A 16,967-nucleotide genomic window follows, 5' to 3' on the forward strand; every position below is an offset into this window, starting at 1 on the left:
CCCGGGGTTTAAGATTTTTTTTGCCTCTTCTTACAAACTATTTTCACCCTACAAACCCACCGCCGCCACTGGGATACCCCGCCTCCGGACTTCCGTTGCCAGAGAAGCACCTGTTTTTGCACTGCTGGGATTCCCCTGCATCGCAAAAACACAGAAGTTCAGAGGTGGGGGTTTCCCCTGGAGGGGAGCCTCAGGGGAATCCCAGCAGTGCAAAAAGGGGTGAATTTTGGGCTTGCACGCATTAATAGCTTTTCCATTGATTCCTATGGGAAACATTGTTTCATCTTACAAACTTTTCACCTTAAGAACCTCGTCCCGGAACCAGTTAAGTTTGTAAGATAAGGTATCACTGTATATACAAACATGAATTCCCCTCTTGCGTCTCCTAGTACCGGAATTAATATTCCAAAGGATATGGGAAGTGGTTAGGAGGAAACAAAACTGAATGTGCGAAACAGATTAATCTCGTCAGTTTTGAGCTAGAAAGCACAATTTTGGTCACATAATTTTCTACTGTACAAATTGCTTTGCTTAATGACAAAGGTGCTGGTCCAAATTGTGGTCATGAAACTTCATATACTTCTAATACAACATTTTGAATGGAGACAGATATTTCCCTCTGCCAGGCAGTCACATATCCTCTGCAGAGAACAGTACAAAAATTGCCAAATGATAGCACTAATTTAAGTATAAAAAGCAGAGTCATTTCAGGATGATATGAAACACTGCAGTAGAATTCTTTGGAACATAAACAGGAAAAGAGAGCAGGAAGATATAACTATATGCAATGCCAAAACTAGCAAGTCTTTCCTGCTTCTTCATCTTGCATCAAAATGAAATGGAAAACCAATGGTTGCGTTTTCCTGTGAAGCACAACATTAATTAACAAGGAAGAAGTAAGGAAAATATAAAAACAGACAATCAAAGTTGGTTTGTCATACAAAGACACTCTAGTCTATATAGTATGTCAAAAGAAGATGCAGTATATTTTTCCAAGTTGTATTTTGCTGCTGTTTTCTTTTGGTCCACATAACACATTGGATTAAGCCGTCCCGAGTCTTCGGAGAAGGGCGGCATACAAATCTAATAAATAAATAATAAATTAAGCTAAAAGGGGACGAAATAATTTGTAATTTAACATATTTTTTGTTTCATTACTTTAATATCTAGACAAAATGAGGAAAAAGCAAAGGGAAGATTCAAACACAGATCAGAAAGAAGAAAAGAAACAAAAGCATGTCACATTTTACATAACAAATCAGTCTACTTAAATTTTAAACGTATCATTTACACCAAACTCACAGAATAAAGATTATATTTTTCCAATAAATTGATAAAATTTTGAGTACCATCGTTCCATGACCAATTTGCTAGACTAACGTATAAGAAAACACCATCTTCTGGGGTCAGCATCTGAGGCAGGGATGGGCTTCTCAATCTACTGTAACTCTGCCAATAAGATATTTAGTCTGATGCAATAGCATATATGAGTGGAGGCAAATAAGGCAATAAAATTAGAGACCTGAAGGTGAAATTTCCATATTGCTACAGGGGAGTCTTCTGTTCTTCAAAAATAGATAGAATTTCCAAAGTTGCTCTGCATTCAGTCAAGAAAGGCAGGCTGATCAAGATTCCTTTTCTCTCAAGGCATTTTATCCTATCCACAAAGTGGCCTTTCAAGGGTGCTTATCATTTCTAACTAGTGTTTAATCTTGTTGTTAAGTAAAGTCTACAGAGCCAATACACCCATTTGAGCTAAAGCATAGTTATCTATCCAAACCTCTGAATTTATTAGGCAGCTCCGCATAGAAATAGTTCATAGTTGGAATCATTATTTTTTTAAAAAATGAAATAAAAGCCGAAATAAGATATACTTATTGGTTATTTAGAAAACTAGTTCTGGGTAGACTTTCGAAATAAATTTAATCTGCTCTAAGGAAGAATCTGAGGAGTCATCCAAGAGAGAATTTACACATATATACTGCAGTAATAGATGAATTAGGCTTATATTCTATCTACAGCAGTGTTTCCCAACCTTGGCAGCTTGAAGATATTTGGACTTCAACTCCCAGAATTCCCCAGCCAACATTCGCTGGCTGGGGAATTCTGGGAGCTGAAGTCCAAATATCTTCAAGTTGCCAAGGTTGGGAAACACTGATCTACAGGCCTAGAATTAGCTTCTTTCTCCTAAATTCGCTTACTTTTAAATCAATTAATTTATTGTGGTTTTGAGATCACCCAACTCCCTCAAAAATTAGTAGATTACAATATTTTAAATGCATCATTTAGGATACATACTGCCCAGCTCAAATTGCATTTGACCAAGATGCTGATACCTGCTGATTATCTGCCGCAGCATTTAAATGTGCTGTAATTACACTGTAAAATAGATTTGGATCGTAAAAGCTGAAACAAACCGCAATGATGATGCGACAACACCATGATTCAAATCTTAACCTTTTGTATTTGCATATTAGATGCAGGTACATTAATTCATGTGTTTCTATCAAAATAAAGCATGTTTTGATATTCTGCCTGGAAGCCTAAAGCCAACCTACCATCACTCGCGTATGGATTTATTCACCATGGTAAACTAGTGGCAAACCATGAACCCCCTTTAAATTATTATTATTATTTTATTATTATTTATTAGATTTGTATGCCGCCCCTCTCCGTAGACTCGGAGAGTCTATTTACTATTTGTGGCCACGGATCATGGCCAAAGACACCCCCAAGACCAAAGATTCAAATCATAAAACCTAAACTTTAAATGTGATGACATTGTGGGTCCCCAGGGATTTGTGGACCACAGATTAAGAACCACTCTGGTAAATCACTTATTACAGTTTGCGACTTCATGTGTTGTTTCAAGTCAGTCACAAGAGAGTCGTTGGTTTATGGAATTCACTTCCAGAAGAGGTCATGACAGCTGTCAGCCTTGATAGCTTCAAGGCAGGATTAGACAGATTCATGGATGCCAAGTGTATTGATGGTTATTGAAAGGGATGTCCATGTGCCGCCTCTGTGTTGGTTGAGGCAGGCAGGATTCCCTTGAGTACCATTTGTTGGGGGTCAGGGGAAAGGGAGGGTCTTGCCTTCTCTTTCTGCTCAAGATCCCCATGGATAATTGGTGGGCCACTGTGTGACACAGAATGATGGACTCGATGGGCTTTGGCCTGATTAAGCATGGCTCTTCTTATGTTCTTACAAGATTTCCAAACAAACAAACAAACAAACCATAAACAAACTATGTGTGGACCAACTGTTCGAAAAATAAAAAATAAATTGCCTGAGTTATGAGACTTACTATTAAAGAAAATTATTAAAATATCTCAACAGTAAGGACAAACATAATAAGTAATCATTATAATTACCATAGTAATTACTAGTCTTATAATTAGATTTTAAAATACTATTTATATTATTTCATACTACACGTATACTATTTATATTATTTCATACTACACGTATTTTCCAGATCATGCATTGTTGATCCTGAAAATTTTTTTTTACTAAGCTATAGTTTGTTTAAATAATAATGTGTGGTTTATTTAATGACCACAAAGCTATAAACCATCTGCAAATTATATTGACCCAACATGCTAAATCATAGGCTATTACTTCATTTTATCAATAAAAAATAATATTTGTAACTCAGGGCTGAACTGTGGGGTTCTTGGTGCTTTCCAATTGTTTTCTTGCAGACATTTCATTACCCAACTAAGTAACATCATCAGTTCCCTGATGAATGATACCTAGTTGAGTAATAAAAAGTTGGCAAAAAAAACCCCAACCAAACTTAAAGAGCACCAGAGGATCCCAATTTTTTTTTTAGCTTGGCATGATGAGTTTCTATAGGTAGAGTAGCAAATGACTGAATTGGTCCCGATATCATGTTTTGCATCTGCATCACGATTCACAAATGCATACTTTGATTTGCCTATGGAGATTTTCAAATATACAGATCATGGTTGTCCCAAAGGTGCTTTTTTCAAGAGGCAACTGGACTTTCTGGTTTTTCTTTGAAGATGTTTTTGCTTCTCATCCAAAAAGCTTCGTCAGCTCTGAAGAGCTGTTGGATGAGAAGCGACACGTCTTCAAAGAAAAATCAAAAAGTCCAGTTGCTTCTTGGGGGGAAAAAAACCACCTTTGGGACATACTTGAACTTTTATTAGGAAAAACTTGTTTGCTACAGATACCTATGCTTGGCCTGTTGTATAAATTAAATCGTATAAATAAATCCAAATGTGTGTATACTCCAAAAAATTGGGGTTAAAGCAAAGTTACTTTCTCCTTATTTTGATATTCACTCTTGTAGAATCTTGGAAAGATGTCTCACACTAAATGACACACAGCACACAAATAATTTTGTTGTTTTTGTTAGCCAACTTTATTGGTTACACTATAGCAAGATTTTACTAATATATACAGTGTTACCTCGTCTTACAAACGCCTCATCATACAAACTTTTCAAGATACAAACCCGGGGTTTAAGATTTTTTTGCCTCTTCTTACAAACTATTTTCACCTTACAAACCCACCGCTGCCGTTGGGATGCCCTGCCTCCAGACTTCTGTTGCCAGCGAGGCACCCGTTTTTGCACTGCTGGGATTCCCCTGAGGCTCCCCTCCATGGGAAACCCCACCTCCAGACTTCCGTGTTTTTGTGATGCTGCAGGGGAATCCCAGCAGCGCAAAAACGGGTGCTTTGCTGGCAACGGATGTCCGGAGGTGGGGTTTCCCAGCAAGGGGAGCCTCAGTGAAATCACAGCATCACAAAAACACAGAAGTCCGGAGGTGGGGTTTCCCATGGAGGGGAGCCTCAGGGGAATTCCAGCAGCGCAAAAATGGGCACTTCGGTTGGCAAAAGGGGTGAATTTTGGGCTTGCACACATTAATCGCTTTTCCATTGATTCCTATGGGAATCATTGTTTCGTCTTACAAACTTTTCACCTTAAGAACCTCGTCCCAGAACCAATTAAGTTTGTAAGACAAGGTATCACTGTACATCATTCCCACCTTCTCTCCAAGCCTTACCAGCGTAGTTGGCTCAATAAAAGGACTGGAAAATATGAGTTGAAGAGATAGGTACATTTAATGACAACAGCTAAATACCTAAAAGCCAAGTTGAAGAGAAAATCATTAGGAGAAAATCTACCCTTATAGTCACTAGGAAGTGACACATGATTTGATAGAAATCAAACAATTTCTATTTTTATTAATTTAGACCAAATATGAGTTAATTTCATGTACACACAGATTCACATTTTATTCACTACCTTTTTTAATCTTCACACAATTTCAGATTTTTATTTGAATTGTTCATAAATGGCAGGTCAGGTAACAGTTATAGTTTTTCCCCCCTAAATACATATTGTGTCCTTATGGTCTATAGGAAAGTTGGGCATTTGTTTTGCTGCCAACACAACCCATGCTGCTTCATGTTTCAATCACAGGCACACAATTGCTATGGAGTTTAGCAGTTTTACTTCCAGGCTCAAGAGATAAAACAGTGACCTAAAATGTAACCGATACTGAAACTTGCATAAAGTGGGTTTTTTTTAAACAAGAGAACACAGAAAGATAGTTCAAATTCATTCCAGGGTTCTGAGAACCATGTCAGGATTGTCAGACAGCTTAGAAGTCAGAGGTACAAGGTTTCTTACACAAACAGAATTCATAGGAACATTACACAAGACTCCCCCTTATCCCCATTTAAGGAAAGAGCTGGTTTAGTAGTAATAAGCAATAAGTTAATTATTATAGTTCATTTAATGCAGCTAGTTATTACTCAACTTCATGAAGTTTGCAAGTAAGATAGGTAGTTCTCAGACTGAACTGTTCTAAATTTCAAAATATCAATACATAATGTTATAATTTCTAAATCACAGACAAGCCAATTATATACAATCTGTATCATTTCTGAAAAGTAGAAAACGTTCTGCTCCTAGTTTTTAGATATCTTTAATTATTATCAAAGAAGGCTATCTGAAGTCCTGTATAAAAGTGATTCCTGTATACTCAATGGTCAAACTGAATTACTGGCTTGCATACAAATTCCTAAGACCAAAAACATTACCATCTTTGACAACCTCCCAAAATTCCCAGTTTTGTGGCAACCTGGGAGTACAACTGGTTTAAAATCTATTAAATCTGTAGTGTTGATACACTGTAGTTAGAATAAAAATCGGTTGGTCAGTGTTGTCTGTCTGTCTAATACTTGTCACAATTCCTGCACTTCTGGGACAAATAATTCTGCTATGATTACAAAGCATAGGTATACTACATTTTTGTTATATAAAACACATTACCAAACATCTAGCACGAAGTATAAATTTAATATAATCTAAAAATATACTAAAATATAACCTGTGATTATTACAAGACTGAAAGCCCACCATATGCATATACAAGTGGACTTCCCTTCAGTCACAGCACATTTAGGAGTTTATTAAACTTCTTTTTTCCTGAGTATTAAAGGGCCCACATTATCTCCTGTTGACTCGTTGTGTTTGTTGTGAGAACCATCACAGACAGGGAACTGAAACAAAAACAAACACAAAAAGTAGGTTATGTTAGTAGTTTTAGGACTATAAGTGAGATTAAGGGAGAGGTTACCCTCAAATTTTAATAAACACAATATATACTCAGGTGAGATTGGGAGGCTAGTGTGGGTAATAAATCACCAAGGATGAGAAATATCCAAAATGTAAACTGAAATCAAATGACATCTTGGTGCTTTAAGTTATGTACTGTTTACTCATCACCAATACTAAGAGCTATTGAACAGATTCAGCATCTAATATTTATGCATTGAAATAACGGCTTAAACAGGGATTAGGTCAGAAATGACCAGCTACAAAAATATTCTGTCCAAAATCTATTCCTATTTAGTTTAACCTCAACAATTGGCTTGGCTTGCTCTGTGTTAAAATATAAGATGTGATTTAGAAATCATTATAGGCTTGGTGTAAAATATCCACATTACTAAACCACATTATTTTTAGATTTCAATTGATACTGGCTGTACTTGGCTTATATCTTCACTTTCCTGCTATTAATTACAACTTAATTACAATCGGTTTCAAAAATGTTTTTCCACCTACAGAATAGATTTTAAAATGCAGGTATTTAGTATTAGTATTAATTCTTTGCTAGTGATAAACAGTCTGCAGGAGCATTCCACTCTATATTTTATTTTATTTTTATTTTATTCATTTGTCCAATACACAAATACATAGGAAGAAAAAATAGACATGTGATAATATAAAAGAGGGTGAAAGTGAACTTAGAGGAGAGGATATATGAAAGGAAGAGAATATATATGATAGATGAAAGAAAGGAAAGACAATTGGACAGGGGACGAAAGGCACTCCAGTGCACTTATGTACACCCCTTACTGGCCTCTTAGGAACCTGGAGAGGTCAATCGTGGAGAGTCTAAGGGAGAAATGTTGGGGGTTAGGGGTTGACACAATTGAGTCCGGTAATGAGTTCCACGCTTCGATAACTCGATTGTTGAAATCATATTTTTTACAGTCAAGTTTGGAGCGGTTCGTATTAAGTTTGAATCTGTTGCGTGCTCTTGTGTTGTTGCGGTATATCATAAGAAACAAGGGTGGCGCAGCAGGTAGAGTGCTGTACTGCAGACCACTGAAGCTGACAGGTCAGCGGTTCAAATCTCACCACCGGCTGAAGGTTGACTCAGCCTTCCATCCTTCTGAGGTGGGTAAAACGAGGACCCGATTGTGGAGGCAATAGGCTGGCTCTGTTAAAAAGTGCTATTGCTAACATGTTGTAAGCCGCCCTGAGTCTTAAGGAGAAGGGCGGCATAAAAATCGAATAAATAAAATAAACAAAACCAATAAGAATGACCCTAAGTAAAAAGGGTATAGCAAAATCAATAAAGTAACTCACTGTTTTAGAGCGCCAGCATCTGCAGTACACTGCCTTAGTGTGACAGAGGTCCTCAATGTTGATTTCGTTTACTACTTTGGGACTCTCCTTCTGGATCTTGAGGTTAATCAAGCTGTCCTTCTGTCGCTTCTTCTTGGGAAGGAAGGGGCGAATGGCAAGATACCCCAGCAGAGCAAGGACCCCCAGGAAAGGCAATAACCGTAGCCACTCTGAAACTGAGCACATGCCACAACCATATTATAGACAATATTCTGCAGCAAACATATATACCAGAGTACCTCCGGAACTGCCTGCTACCGCACGAATCCCAGCAACCGATAAAGGTCCCACAGAGTTGGCCTTCTCCGGGTCCCGTTGACCAAACAATGTCGTTTGCCGGGCCCCAGGGGCAGAGCCTTCTCTGTGGTGGCCCTGGCCCTCTGGAATCAACTCCCCCCGGAGATTAGAACTGCCCCCACACTCCTTGTCTTTCGTAAATTACTCAAGACCCATCTATACTACCAGGCATGGGGGAGTTGAGACACCTTTCCCCCAGGCTTTTTTATATTTATGTTTGGGTATGTATATGTTGTTTGCTTTTTTAAATATGATAGGGTTTTATGTGCTTTTTAATATTAGATTTGTTTTCGCTGGAATATTGTTTTTATTATTGTTGTGAGCCGCCCCGAGTCTTCGGAGAGGGGCGGCATACAAATCTAATAAATTGAATTGAATTGAATATACATATACAAACATTAATTCCCTCCTTATTAATTATCCCCTTGCTGGGTCTAGCATTACAAAGGGTGGAGAATGGTTAGGAGAAACAACAAGAAATGTGTGAAACAGATCAATATTGTCAGTTTTGAGCAGGAAACCACACTCTCAGTGTCATAATTTTGTATTGTGCAAACCGCTTCTCTTAACGACAAAGGTACTGGTCCCAATTTATTATTATTATTATTATTATTTATTTATTTATTGGATTTGTATGCCACCCCTCTACGCAGACTGGGGCAGCTAACAGTGACAAAAAACAGCATATAACAATCCAATACTAAACAACTAAAAAAAAAACCTTATTATAAAACCAAACATACATACAAACATACCATGCGTAAATTGTAAGGCCTAGGGGGAAAGAGCCTTCTCTGTGGCGGCCCCGGCCCTCTGGAATCAACTCCCCCCGGAGATTAGAATTGCTCCCACCCTCCTTGTCTTCCGTAAACTACTTAAGACCCACCTATAGCGCCAGGCATGGGGGATTTGAGACACCTTTCCCCCAGGCTTATTATAATTTATGTTTGGTATGTATGTGCTGTTTGGTTTTTAATTATGATAGGGTTTTTAGTTTTTTTAATATTAGATTTGTGCCTGTATAATACTGTTTTTATCGTGTTGTGAGCCGCCCCGAGTCTTCGAAGATGGGCGGCATACAAATCTAATAAATTATTATTAATTATTATTATTAGGTTTTTGACTAGTTGCAGGTACAGAATATTATGGAAAGTCAATCACTGTGCTACAATCAGCATATTGTGTTACCCAGGCAATTGTGTTAATTCATCAAAGTGTTCATTAGTTTTATACAGCATGTTGTACAGCCCAAGACACAATTATTGTGTCGTAAAACTTTTCCATTACTAGCCAAAGATCTGTTATGCAAAGCAACTGCACAATGCTTTTTTCAGAAACACCCTTCCATGAAAGCATAATTTCATGACCAATTTGCTAAGCTAACATAAGAAAACACATTATTCCTATAGAGAAGCAGGGATAGGCTTCTCCGTCTACTGTAACTGTACCAACAAGAGATATCTTCCCTTCTGCAAGAGCGCACATGAATGGAACAGGAAGAGGCATAAAATTATGGGCCTGAAGGTGACCTTTCCTGCATAGTTCCCTCTAAGCTGAGCAGTGAGCAATCGCTCACTTAAAAATCATCATCAACTCAGAGTTTTCCAAACCTGCCCAGAAGCCGAGAGGGAAAGAGTGAGAGGGAAGGAGAGAGAGAGGAAGAGAGAGAAACAGATAGAAAAAAGAGAGGAAGGAAAAGAGAAAGAAAAAGAATGGGAGTAAGGAAGAGAGAAAGAAAATCAAAATCTAGTTTGAAACTAGCTCAACTATTTAAGTGGCATTTTGATATTGATAGAGTTGCCCTATTATGAGCTCACTGTTATAGACACACAGTACAGTATTTTATTTTGAACTTCTCTGAGGCAAAACAGGGTGGGTTTTTTATTTGTTTGTTTGTTTGTTTGTTTGTTTATTATTTCTGTGCCGCCCAGTCCTGAAGGGACTGCCGCTCAGACACTATACTTTTCCGCCCACCTCCCAAAAAAATCAGAGGGAACACTGCTTTCCTGTGAAATTGCTACAGGAGGGTCTTCTGTTCTTCAGAAATTGACGGATAAATTTTCCAAAGTTGCTCTGCATTCAGTCAAGAAAGGCAGGTTGAACAAGATTCCTTTTCTCTCAAAGGATTTTATCCTCCAACCCATATTGGCCTTTCAACTGTGCTAATTACTTCTAACTGGTTTTTAACCTTGTACAATCTACATAGCTGGAAGCAAGATTTTTTTTAAAAAAAAATGAAATAAAAGCAGATATAAACGTTCATTTAAGAAAACGAACTCACGGTTTCAAAATAAGTTTAAACTGCTGTCTGAATTAACTAACTTCTCAGTTTGCACAATGAAGTCAACTCATTTCACACCATAACCAAACTAGCCAAAGCTGCCATGTTGTGTACAGTGTTCCCTTGATTTTCGCGGGGGATGTGTTCCGAGACCGCCCGCGAAAGTTGAATTTCCGCGAAGTAGAGATGCGGAAGTAAATACACTATTTTTGGCTATGAACAGTATCACAAGCCATTCCTTAACACTTTAAACCCCTAAATTGCAATTTCCCGTTCCCTTAGCAACCATTTAGATTATTACTCACCATGTTTCTTTATTAAAGTTTATTTAAAAAAATATTTATTAAAGGTGGACGAAAGTTTGGTGACGACATATGACATCATCGGGCGGGGAAAACCATGGTATAGGGGAAAAAACCGCAAAGTATTTTTTAATTAATATTTTTGAAAAACCGTGGTATAGACTTTTCGCGAAGTTCAAACCCACGAAAATCGAGGGAACGCTGTATATACAGCCACTAGATTTTGGTAATGGCATGTTATGCACATCTAACCAGTAGTTACATGCTATTCGGCAGGCACATTTACAGAGCGATATCCTTATCTCATGCGGAATCAGGAAAATTGATCACGCTCAGGCATTAAAAAAAAATTGATCCTTCCTCTACTCATTAGCACAAGACCGAGAACAAGTGTTTGGCTTACTTTCTCAAGAATCAGTTTGCATACATTTCCTGTCCAATTACTATCACAAGGTTTATATTGATTTCTTGTCTCAAATATGGATATTCTATGATTGAAGTAGGTTGAAGTGCACTGATGATGTTACCTAATTTGGTAGTGAAATGTCTGTAAAAAACCCACCAAACTCAGAGCACCAAGTACAGTGATACCTCATCTTATAAAACCCTCGTCCTACAAACTTTTCGAGATACAAACCCGGGGTTTAAGATTTTTTTGCCTCTTCTTCCAAACTATTTTCACCTTACAAACCCAAGCCGCCGCCACTGGGATGCCCCGCCTCTGGACTTCTGTTGCCAGCGAAGCGCCTGTTTTTGCGCTGCTGGGATTCCTGAGGCTCCCCTCCATGGGAAACCCCACCTACGGACTTCCGTGTTTTTGCGATGCTGCAGGGGAATCCCAGCAGCGCAAAAACGGGTGCTTCGCTGGCAACGGAAGTCCGGAAGTGGGGTTTCCCAGCAAGGGGAACCTCAACAAAATTGCAGCATCGCAAAAACACGGAAGTCTGGAGGTGGGGTTTCCCATGGAGGAGAGCCTTGGGAATCCCAGCAGCGCAAAAACAGGCGCTTCGCTGGCAACAGAAGTCCGACGAGGGGTTTATAAGACGAGGTATCACTGTACTTGAGCGGCCGAGCATAGAAACCACGCAAACACTCCAGCGCAGTGACTGTGGTGCACCGTGTTGCTGTAAAGCAGTTAGGGGTCTGTAGAGTGGGTCTATGTGTTTAGCTCAAGCCAGAGTCTGGGTCTTTACAGTATTGGGTAGAACTGCGTTAATTATATTAGTCCAGCCCTCTAAAACTATCCCAATTTCTCATGCGGCCCCATGGCAAAATTAATTGCCCACCCCTGGTCTAAGGGTAAGGTTTTGGGGGTTAGGTGATGATACTACAGAGTCAGGAAGACAGTTCCATGCATTAACTACTCCGTTGCTAAAGTCATATTTCCTACAGTCGAGTTTATTTTATTTATTTTGTCCAATACAAATTGAAAGTTAAAGAGAATAAAAACATGTAGTAATAAATATCAGGGAAAGGATAGAAGAAAAGATATGAGAATAGAATATGTCAATGAAGATTAGAGGAAAGGATATATGAATGGGAGAAAAGATATATAAAATATAGGAGAGACAATTGGACAGTTGGACACTTATGCACGCCCCTTACTGACCTCTAAGGAACCTGGCGAGGTCAACTGTGGATAGTCTAAGGGGAAAATGCTGGGGGTTAGGGATTAACACCACAGAGTCTGGTAATGAGTTCCACGTTTCGACAACTTGATTGCTAAAGTCATATTTTTTACAGTCATGTTTGGAGTGGTTGATATTAAGTTTGAACCCGTTGTGTTATTGGAGCGGTTTACTTTGAATTTGCATCTGTTGTGTGCTCGTGTATTGTTGTGGTTGAAGCTGAAGTAATCTCTGACGGGAAGGATGTTGCAGCAGATTATTTTATGGGCAATAAGCCAATCACTTAGGTATTGATTTACCCACCATGTGTATACTGGCTTCATGGATTGTTCCAAGCCAGTAAAGAGGGGGGGGGGATTGTTGTTGTTGTTTTACAAACAGAAACCACCCATAAACGAACCATGTGCGAACCCAAGTGACATTTCTCCCTGCTGCAATACCCAATTGGTCTTGCATTTCTCCCAACCCTGGAACCAAGTCAGCTGCAGAAAAAGGGGGGAACCAAGATGCCGCGTGCCGGTCTGCGCGAGGGACACTGGGAACTGTAGTCCAAGGCAGCTTACAGGGCGCAGGCGCAAACGGCTGCCCGACTGGGGTCCCCATTAAATCCGATGGAGTGGATTTCCGAGCTGACTTTCTGCAAGCAAGAAACTGGGACCTTCATTTATACGTCAGGCTTGTCCGAAGGGGGGGGGTGTTCCCGTCACACACACACACACACACACACACACACACACACACACACACACACAGTGCCCTCCCGCTAACCTGTGAGTCTCAGGAAGCCGCCGACGCTCTCCGGCAGCGGCAGGCGCTTGAGGTAAGCAGGCAGCTGCACTTTGACGATGCGGACCAAGGTATCCAGCACCATGGCGCCTGAAGAGAGTTCCGCGGGGCGGGGCTGGACGCTGCTGGGCTACCTCCGTCTCGCGCGGCGGACTTTCATGCCAGGCTCGGACTTTGCCCTTCTTTCCCTGCACAGGAGCAGTGTCTCTCCGGGCCACGGAGCATGCGCGTCACCGGGGTGGGTGGGGCCTACTTCCCACCCGCCCGCCAGCCCAAGATTTTTAGCTTGTTCTTTCTGGAGTGTCAAAGTCAGGAGTCTCCCACCTTGGCAACTTTAGGCCTGGCGGACTTCAATTCCCAGAATTCCCCAGCCAGCAAATCTGACCAGCACACACATGCAAAGCTGGCTGGGGGATTCTGGGAATTGAAGGCCACCAGGCTTAAAGTTGCCAAGGTGGGAGACCCCTGCTCTAAGTATAATCTCCACCTGACAAGACTTACTCTTGTTTCTCCTTATCTCATATCTCATATATCTTTTCTTCCTTTCATATATCTTCTCCTCTATTTTTATATCTTTTCTTCTATTCCTTTTCTTTACATATAATACTTCATGTCTATTCTCTTCAATATGTATTGTGTATTGGACAAAATAAATAAAAAAAATAAAATATAAATAAATACGGAGGGGCGGCATACAAATCTAATTAATAATAATGAATGAATGAATAAATAAATGAATAAATAAATAAATAACTACTTTTCCTCAGCCCAGCTAAGAAGCCAATGCTAGCTTGGAGCTGAAAATCAGTTTCCTCTTCTTTTGTCTTATGAGTTTTACCTCAAATCTGAATTCTCAGAAGGGATAGAATAGAATAGAATAGGAATAGAATAGAATTCTTTATTGGCCAAGTGTGATTGGACACACAAGGGATTTGTCTTTGGTGCAGATGCTCTCAGCGCACATAAAAAGCAAGTTTGTCAAGAATCATGACGTACAAAACTAATGATTGTCGTAGGGGTCATATAAACAATGAGGAAACAATATTAGTAAAACATCGTAAAATGCAAGCAACACGTTACAGTAATGCAGTCATAAGTGGGAGGAAATGGGTGATAGGAATGATGAGAAAGAACTAGTAGTAAAAGTAGTGCAGACTTAGTAAATAGTTTGACAGTGTTGAGGGAATTGTTTAGCAGAGTGATGGCATTTGGGGAAAAAACTGCTATTGTGTCTGATTGTCTTGGTGTGCAGTGCTCTATAGCGACGTTTTGAGGGCAGGAGTTGAAACAGTTTATGTCCAGGATATGAGGGGTCAGTAAATATTTTCCCCTCCCTCTTTTTGACTCGTGCAGTATACAGGTCCTCAATGGAAGGCAGGTTAGCAGCAATCGTTTTTTCTGCAGTTCTGATTCTCCTCTGAAGTCTGTGTCGGTCTTGTTGGGTTGCAGAACCGAACCAGACAGATATAGAGGTGCAGATGACAGACTCAATGATTCCTCTAAGAATCCTACTGTAAAATACTATTAAAATTTTATTTTTTTGCATTTATAGACCGCACAACTCCTGACGGACTCTGGGTGGCGTATTTTACGTGTGCATAAACATCCATGACAAGCCATACTATGATTCTGAAAGGGAATACTGTAGTTCAAATTTTGTGACAGCATCAAGGCAAAAACCAGGTTTAGTGAAGACTTTAGCCCTTTTTAGCACTTTAGCCCTTTTCTGCTTAATGAGGAAGGGAAAAAAGCTGCTCCAGGTCCTTGGAGAGCGGTGACATATAATATCTATCTATCTATCTATCTATCTATCTATCTATCTATCTATCTATGTTGTCTATCTGTCTGTCTATGTTGTCCCCTTATATAGAGCGCTGGTGAGACCACATTTGGAGTACTGTGTTCAGTTCTGGAGACCTCACCTACAAAAAGATATTTACAAAATTGAACGGGTCCAAAGACGGGCTACAAGAATGGTGGAAGGTCTGAAGTATAAAACGTATCAGGAAAGACTTAATGAACTCAATCTGTATAGTCTGGAAGACAGAAGGAAAAGGGGGGACATGATCGAAACATTTAAATATGTTAAAGGGTTAAATAGGGTTCAGGAGGGAAGTGTTTTTAACAGGAAAGTGAACACAAGAACAAGGGGACACAATCTGAAGTTAGTTGGGGGAAAGATCAAAGGCAACATGAGAAAGTATTATTTTACTGAAAGAGTAGTAGATCCTTGGAACAAACTTCCAGCAGACGTGGTTGGTAAATCCACAGTAACCGAATTTAAACATGCCTGGGATAAACATATATCCATTGTAAGATAACATACAGGAAATAGTAAAAGGGCAGACTAGATGGACCATGGGGTCTTTTTCTGCCGTCAGTCTTCTATGTTTCTATGTTTCTATCTATCATCTATCTACCTACCTAGCTACCTACCTAAGCTATTCTCTCTCTCTCTTACCAACGGTCATAAATATGAAACGGCAGCAAAGTTTTGATCCTGCGATCATCAGGCTGCGGCGAAGGTGCTAAGTGTGAAAAGGGTGCATAAGTCACTTTTTTCAGGGCCGTTGCGACTTTGAACGGTCAGTAAATGAACCATTGTAAGTCGAGGACTACCTGCCTTCCCCCCTAGATGTTTTCTGTGGAGCTTCAAAATGGACTCCTGATCTGCTTCTAAAAGAGTGCACTGGTCAGACAGAAAATCCTCGACTCCTGTTCTGAGTTCTGACCCCAATGGAGGCCAACGTTTCTATCTCCTGAGTAAGACGGTTATTAAGTGAGTTCTGCCTCACTTTACCACCTTTCTTGCCACATAATTGTCAGGCTGCAATTCTCAGGGATGTATCCAGTGGTGTCAATATAAATGAAAAATGATGCCAAGGTTAGAGCTCACCATTCTATGTTCTTCACTAGTTTTGGAGGAGTAAAATAGCACCAGGGGCCTTCCCTCTCCTGAGTTGGCTGATTAGGGACTTAATTTCAATCCAGTAGTGACTTGACTGCATTACAGGGATTCCGTGATGTCACCCAGCAGCTTTATGATGTCAGTCTGATGCGACAGAGCACTGAAATAATAAAACTTTCTCCTAGTTGTTCATTTAACAGCTGCTTGGCTGTAAGTTGAACATGTTTAATTAGACTTCCCTTTCAGAGGCTCTGTTGGTAAAGTAAATTTGAAGTCTGAGTGAGGAGTTTTATTTTTGGGTACCGGTATTAAAATGCCAGTACCCTCATCATAGCTGCACTGAGTTAGAAGTGGACTGAACTCCTCAAGTTGAAGTCCACAAGTCTTAAAGTTGCCAAGTTTGGGGGCCCTTGATAATAAGGATGCTTGCAGAGAGGAGATAGATTTTCTGGTCGACTAGGATAATAAGAACATCATTGATCCATCATCGATTTCAGAAAAGGCAGGCGTATTGATGATTCAACTATGACGCTGGCTGGTAAGTTTCTGGGCGTGCAGCTAACAAGTAGATTAGCTTGGTCACTCTACAGTGAGAAGCTGGTGAAGCAGGCACAGCCACAGCCTGCATTTTGGGCGTCCTATGAGAAGAGCACATCTTCCTTCCTCTAACTACTTTCTATAAAGAGATGATCCTGTCATATTGTATTACAGTGTTCCCTCAATTTTCGCGGGGGATGTGTTCCGAGACCGCCCGCGAAAGTTGAATTTCCACGAAGTAGAGATGTGGAAGTAAATACGCTATTTTTGGCTA

At 39.9% G+C, this 16,967-nt stretch overlaps 1 protein-coding gene across 1 annotated transcript; it reads right to left on the bottom strand.

Annotated features, from left to right (window-relative positions):
• Positions 1-4,366: 4,366 nt before the first annotated feature.
• Positions 4,367-13,473, bottom strand: LOC139170552 (CDGSH iron-sulfur domain-containing protein 2). Its single transcript, XM_070757940.1, has 3 exons — positions 13,231-13,473; positions 7,916-8,130; positions 4,367-6,540 (listed from the first exon to the last, which is right to left on the bottom strand). The coding sequence occupies exons 1-3, from the start codon at positions 13,331-13,333 to the stop codon at positions 6,451-6,453; spliced, it is 408 nt and encodes a 135-aa protein (XP_070614041.1). The 5' UTR covers positions 13,334-13,473; the 3' UTR covers positions 4,367-6,450.
• Between the last annotated feature and the right edge of the window lie 3,494 nt (positions 13,474-16,967).

The sequence above is a fragment of the Erythrolamprus reginae genome, chromosome 7 (genome assembly GCF_031021105.1).
Source record: "Erythrolamprus reginae isolate rEryReg1 chromosome 7, rEryReg1.hap1, whole genome shotgun sequence".
In the NCBI taxonomy this organism is placed as follows: domain Eukaryota; kingdom Metazoa; phylum Chordata; class Lepidosauria; order Squamata; family Dipsadidae; genus Erythrolamprus; species Erythrolamprus reginae.

Excerpts from the sequence above, each read along its gene's own strand:
- LOC139170552 (XM_070757940.1), bottom strand. The coding sequence starts at position 13,333 with ATGGTGCTGGATACCTTGGTCCGCATCGTCAAAGTGCAGCTGCCTGCT. Across the intron at positions 8,131-13,230 it reads CGGCTTCCTGAGACTCACAG|TTTCAGAGTGGCTACGGTTA; the intron begins GTTAGCGGGAGG and ends GCATGTGCTCAG. Across the intron at positions 6,541-7,915 it reads GATGCTGGCGCTCTAAAACA|TTCCCTGTCTGTGATGGTTC; the intron begins GTGAGTTACTTT and ends TTTTTGTTTCAG.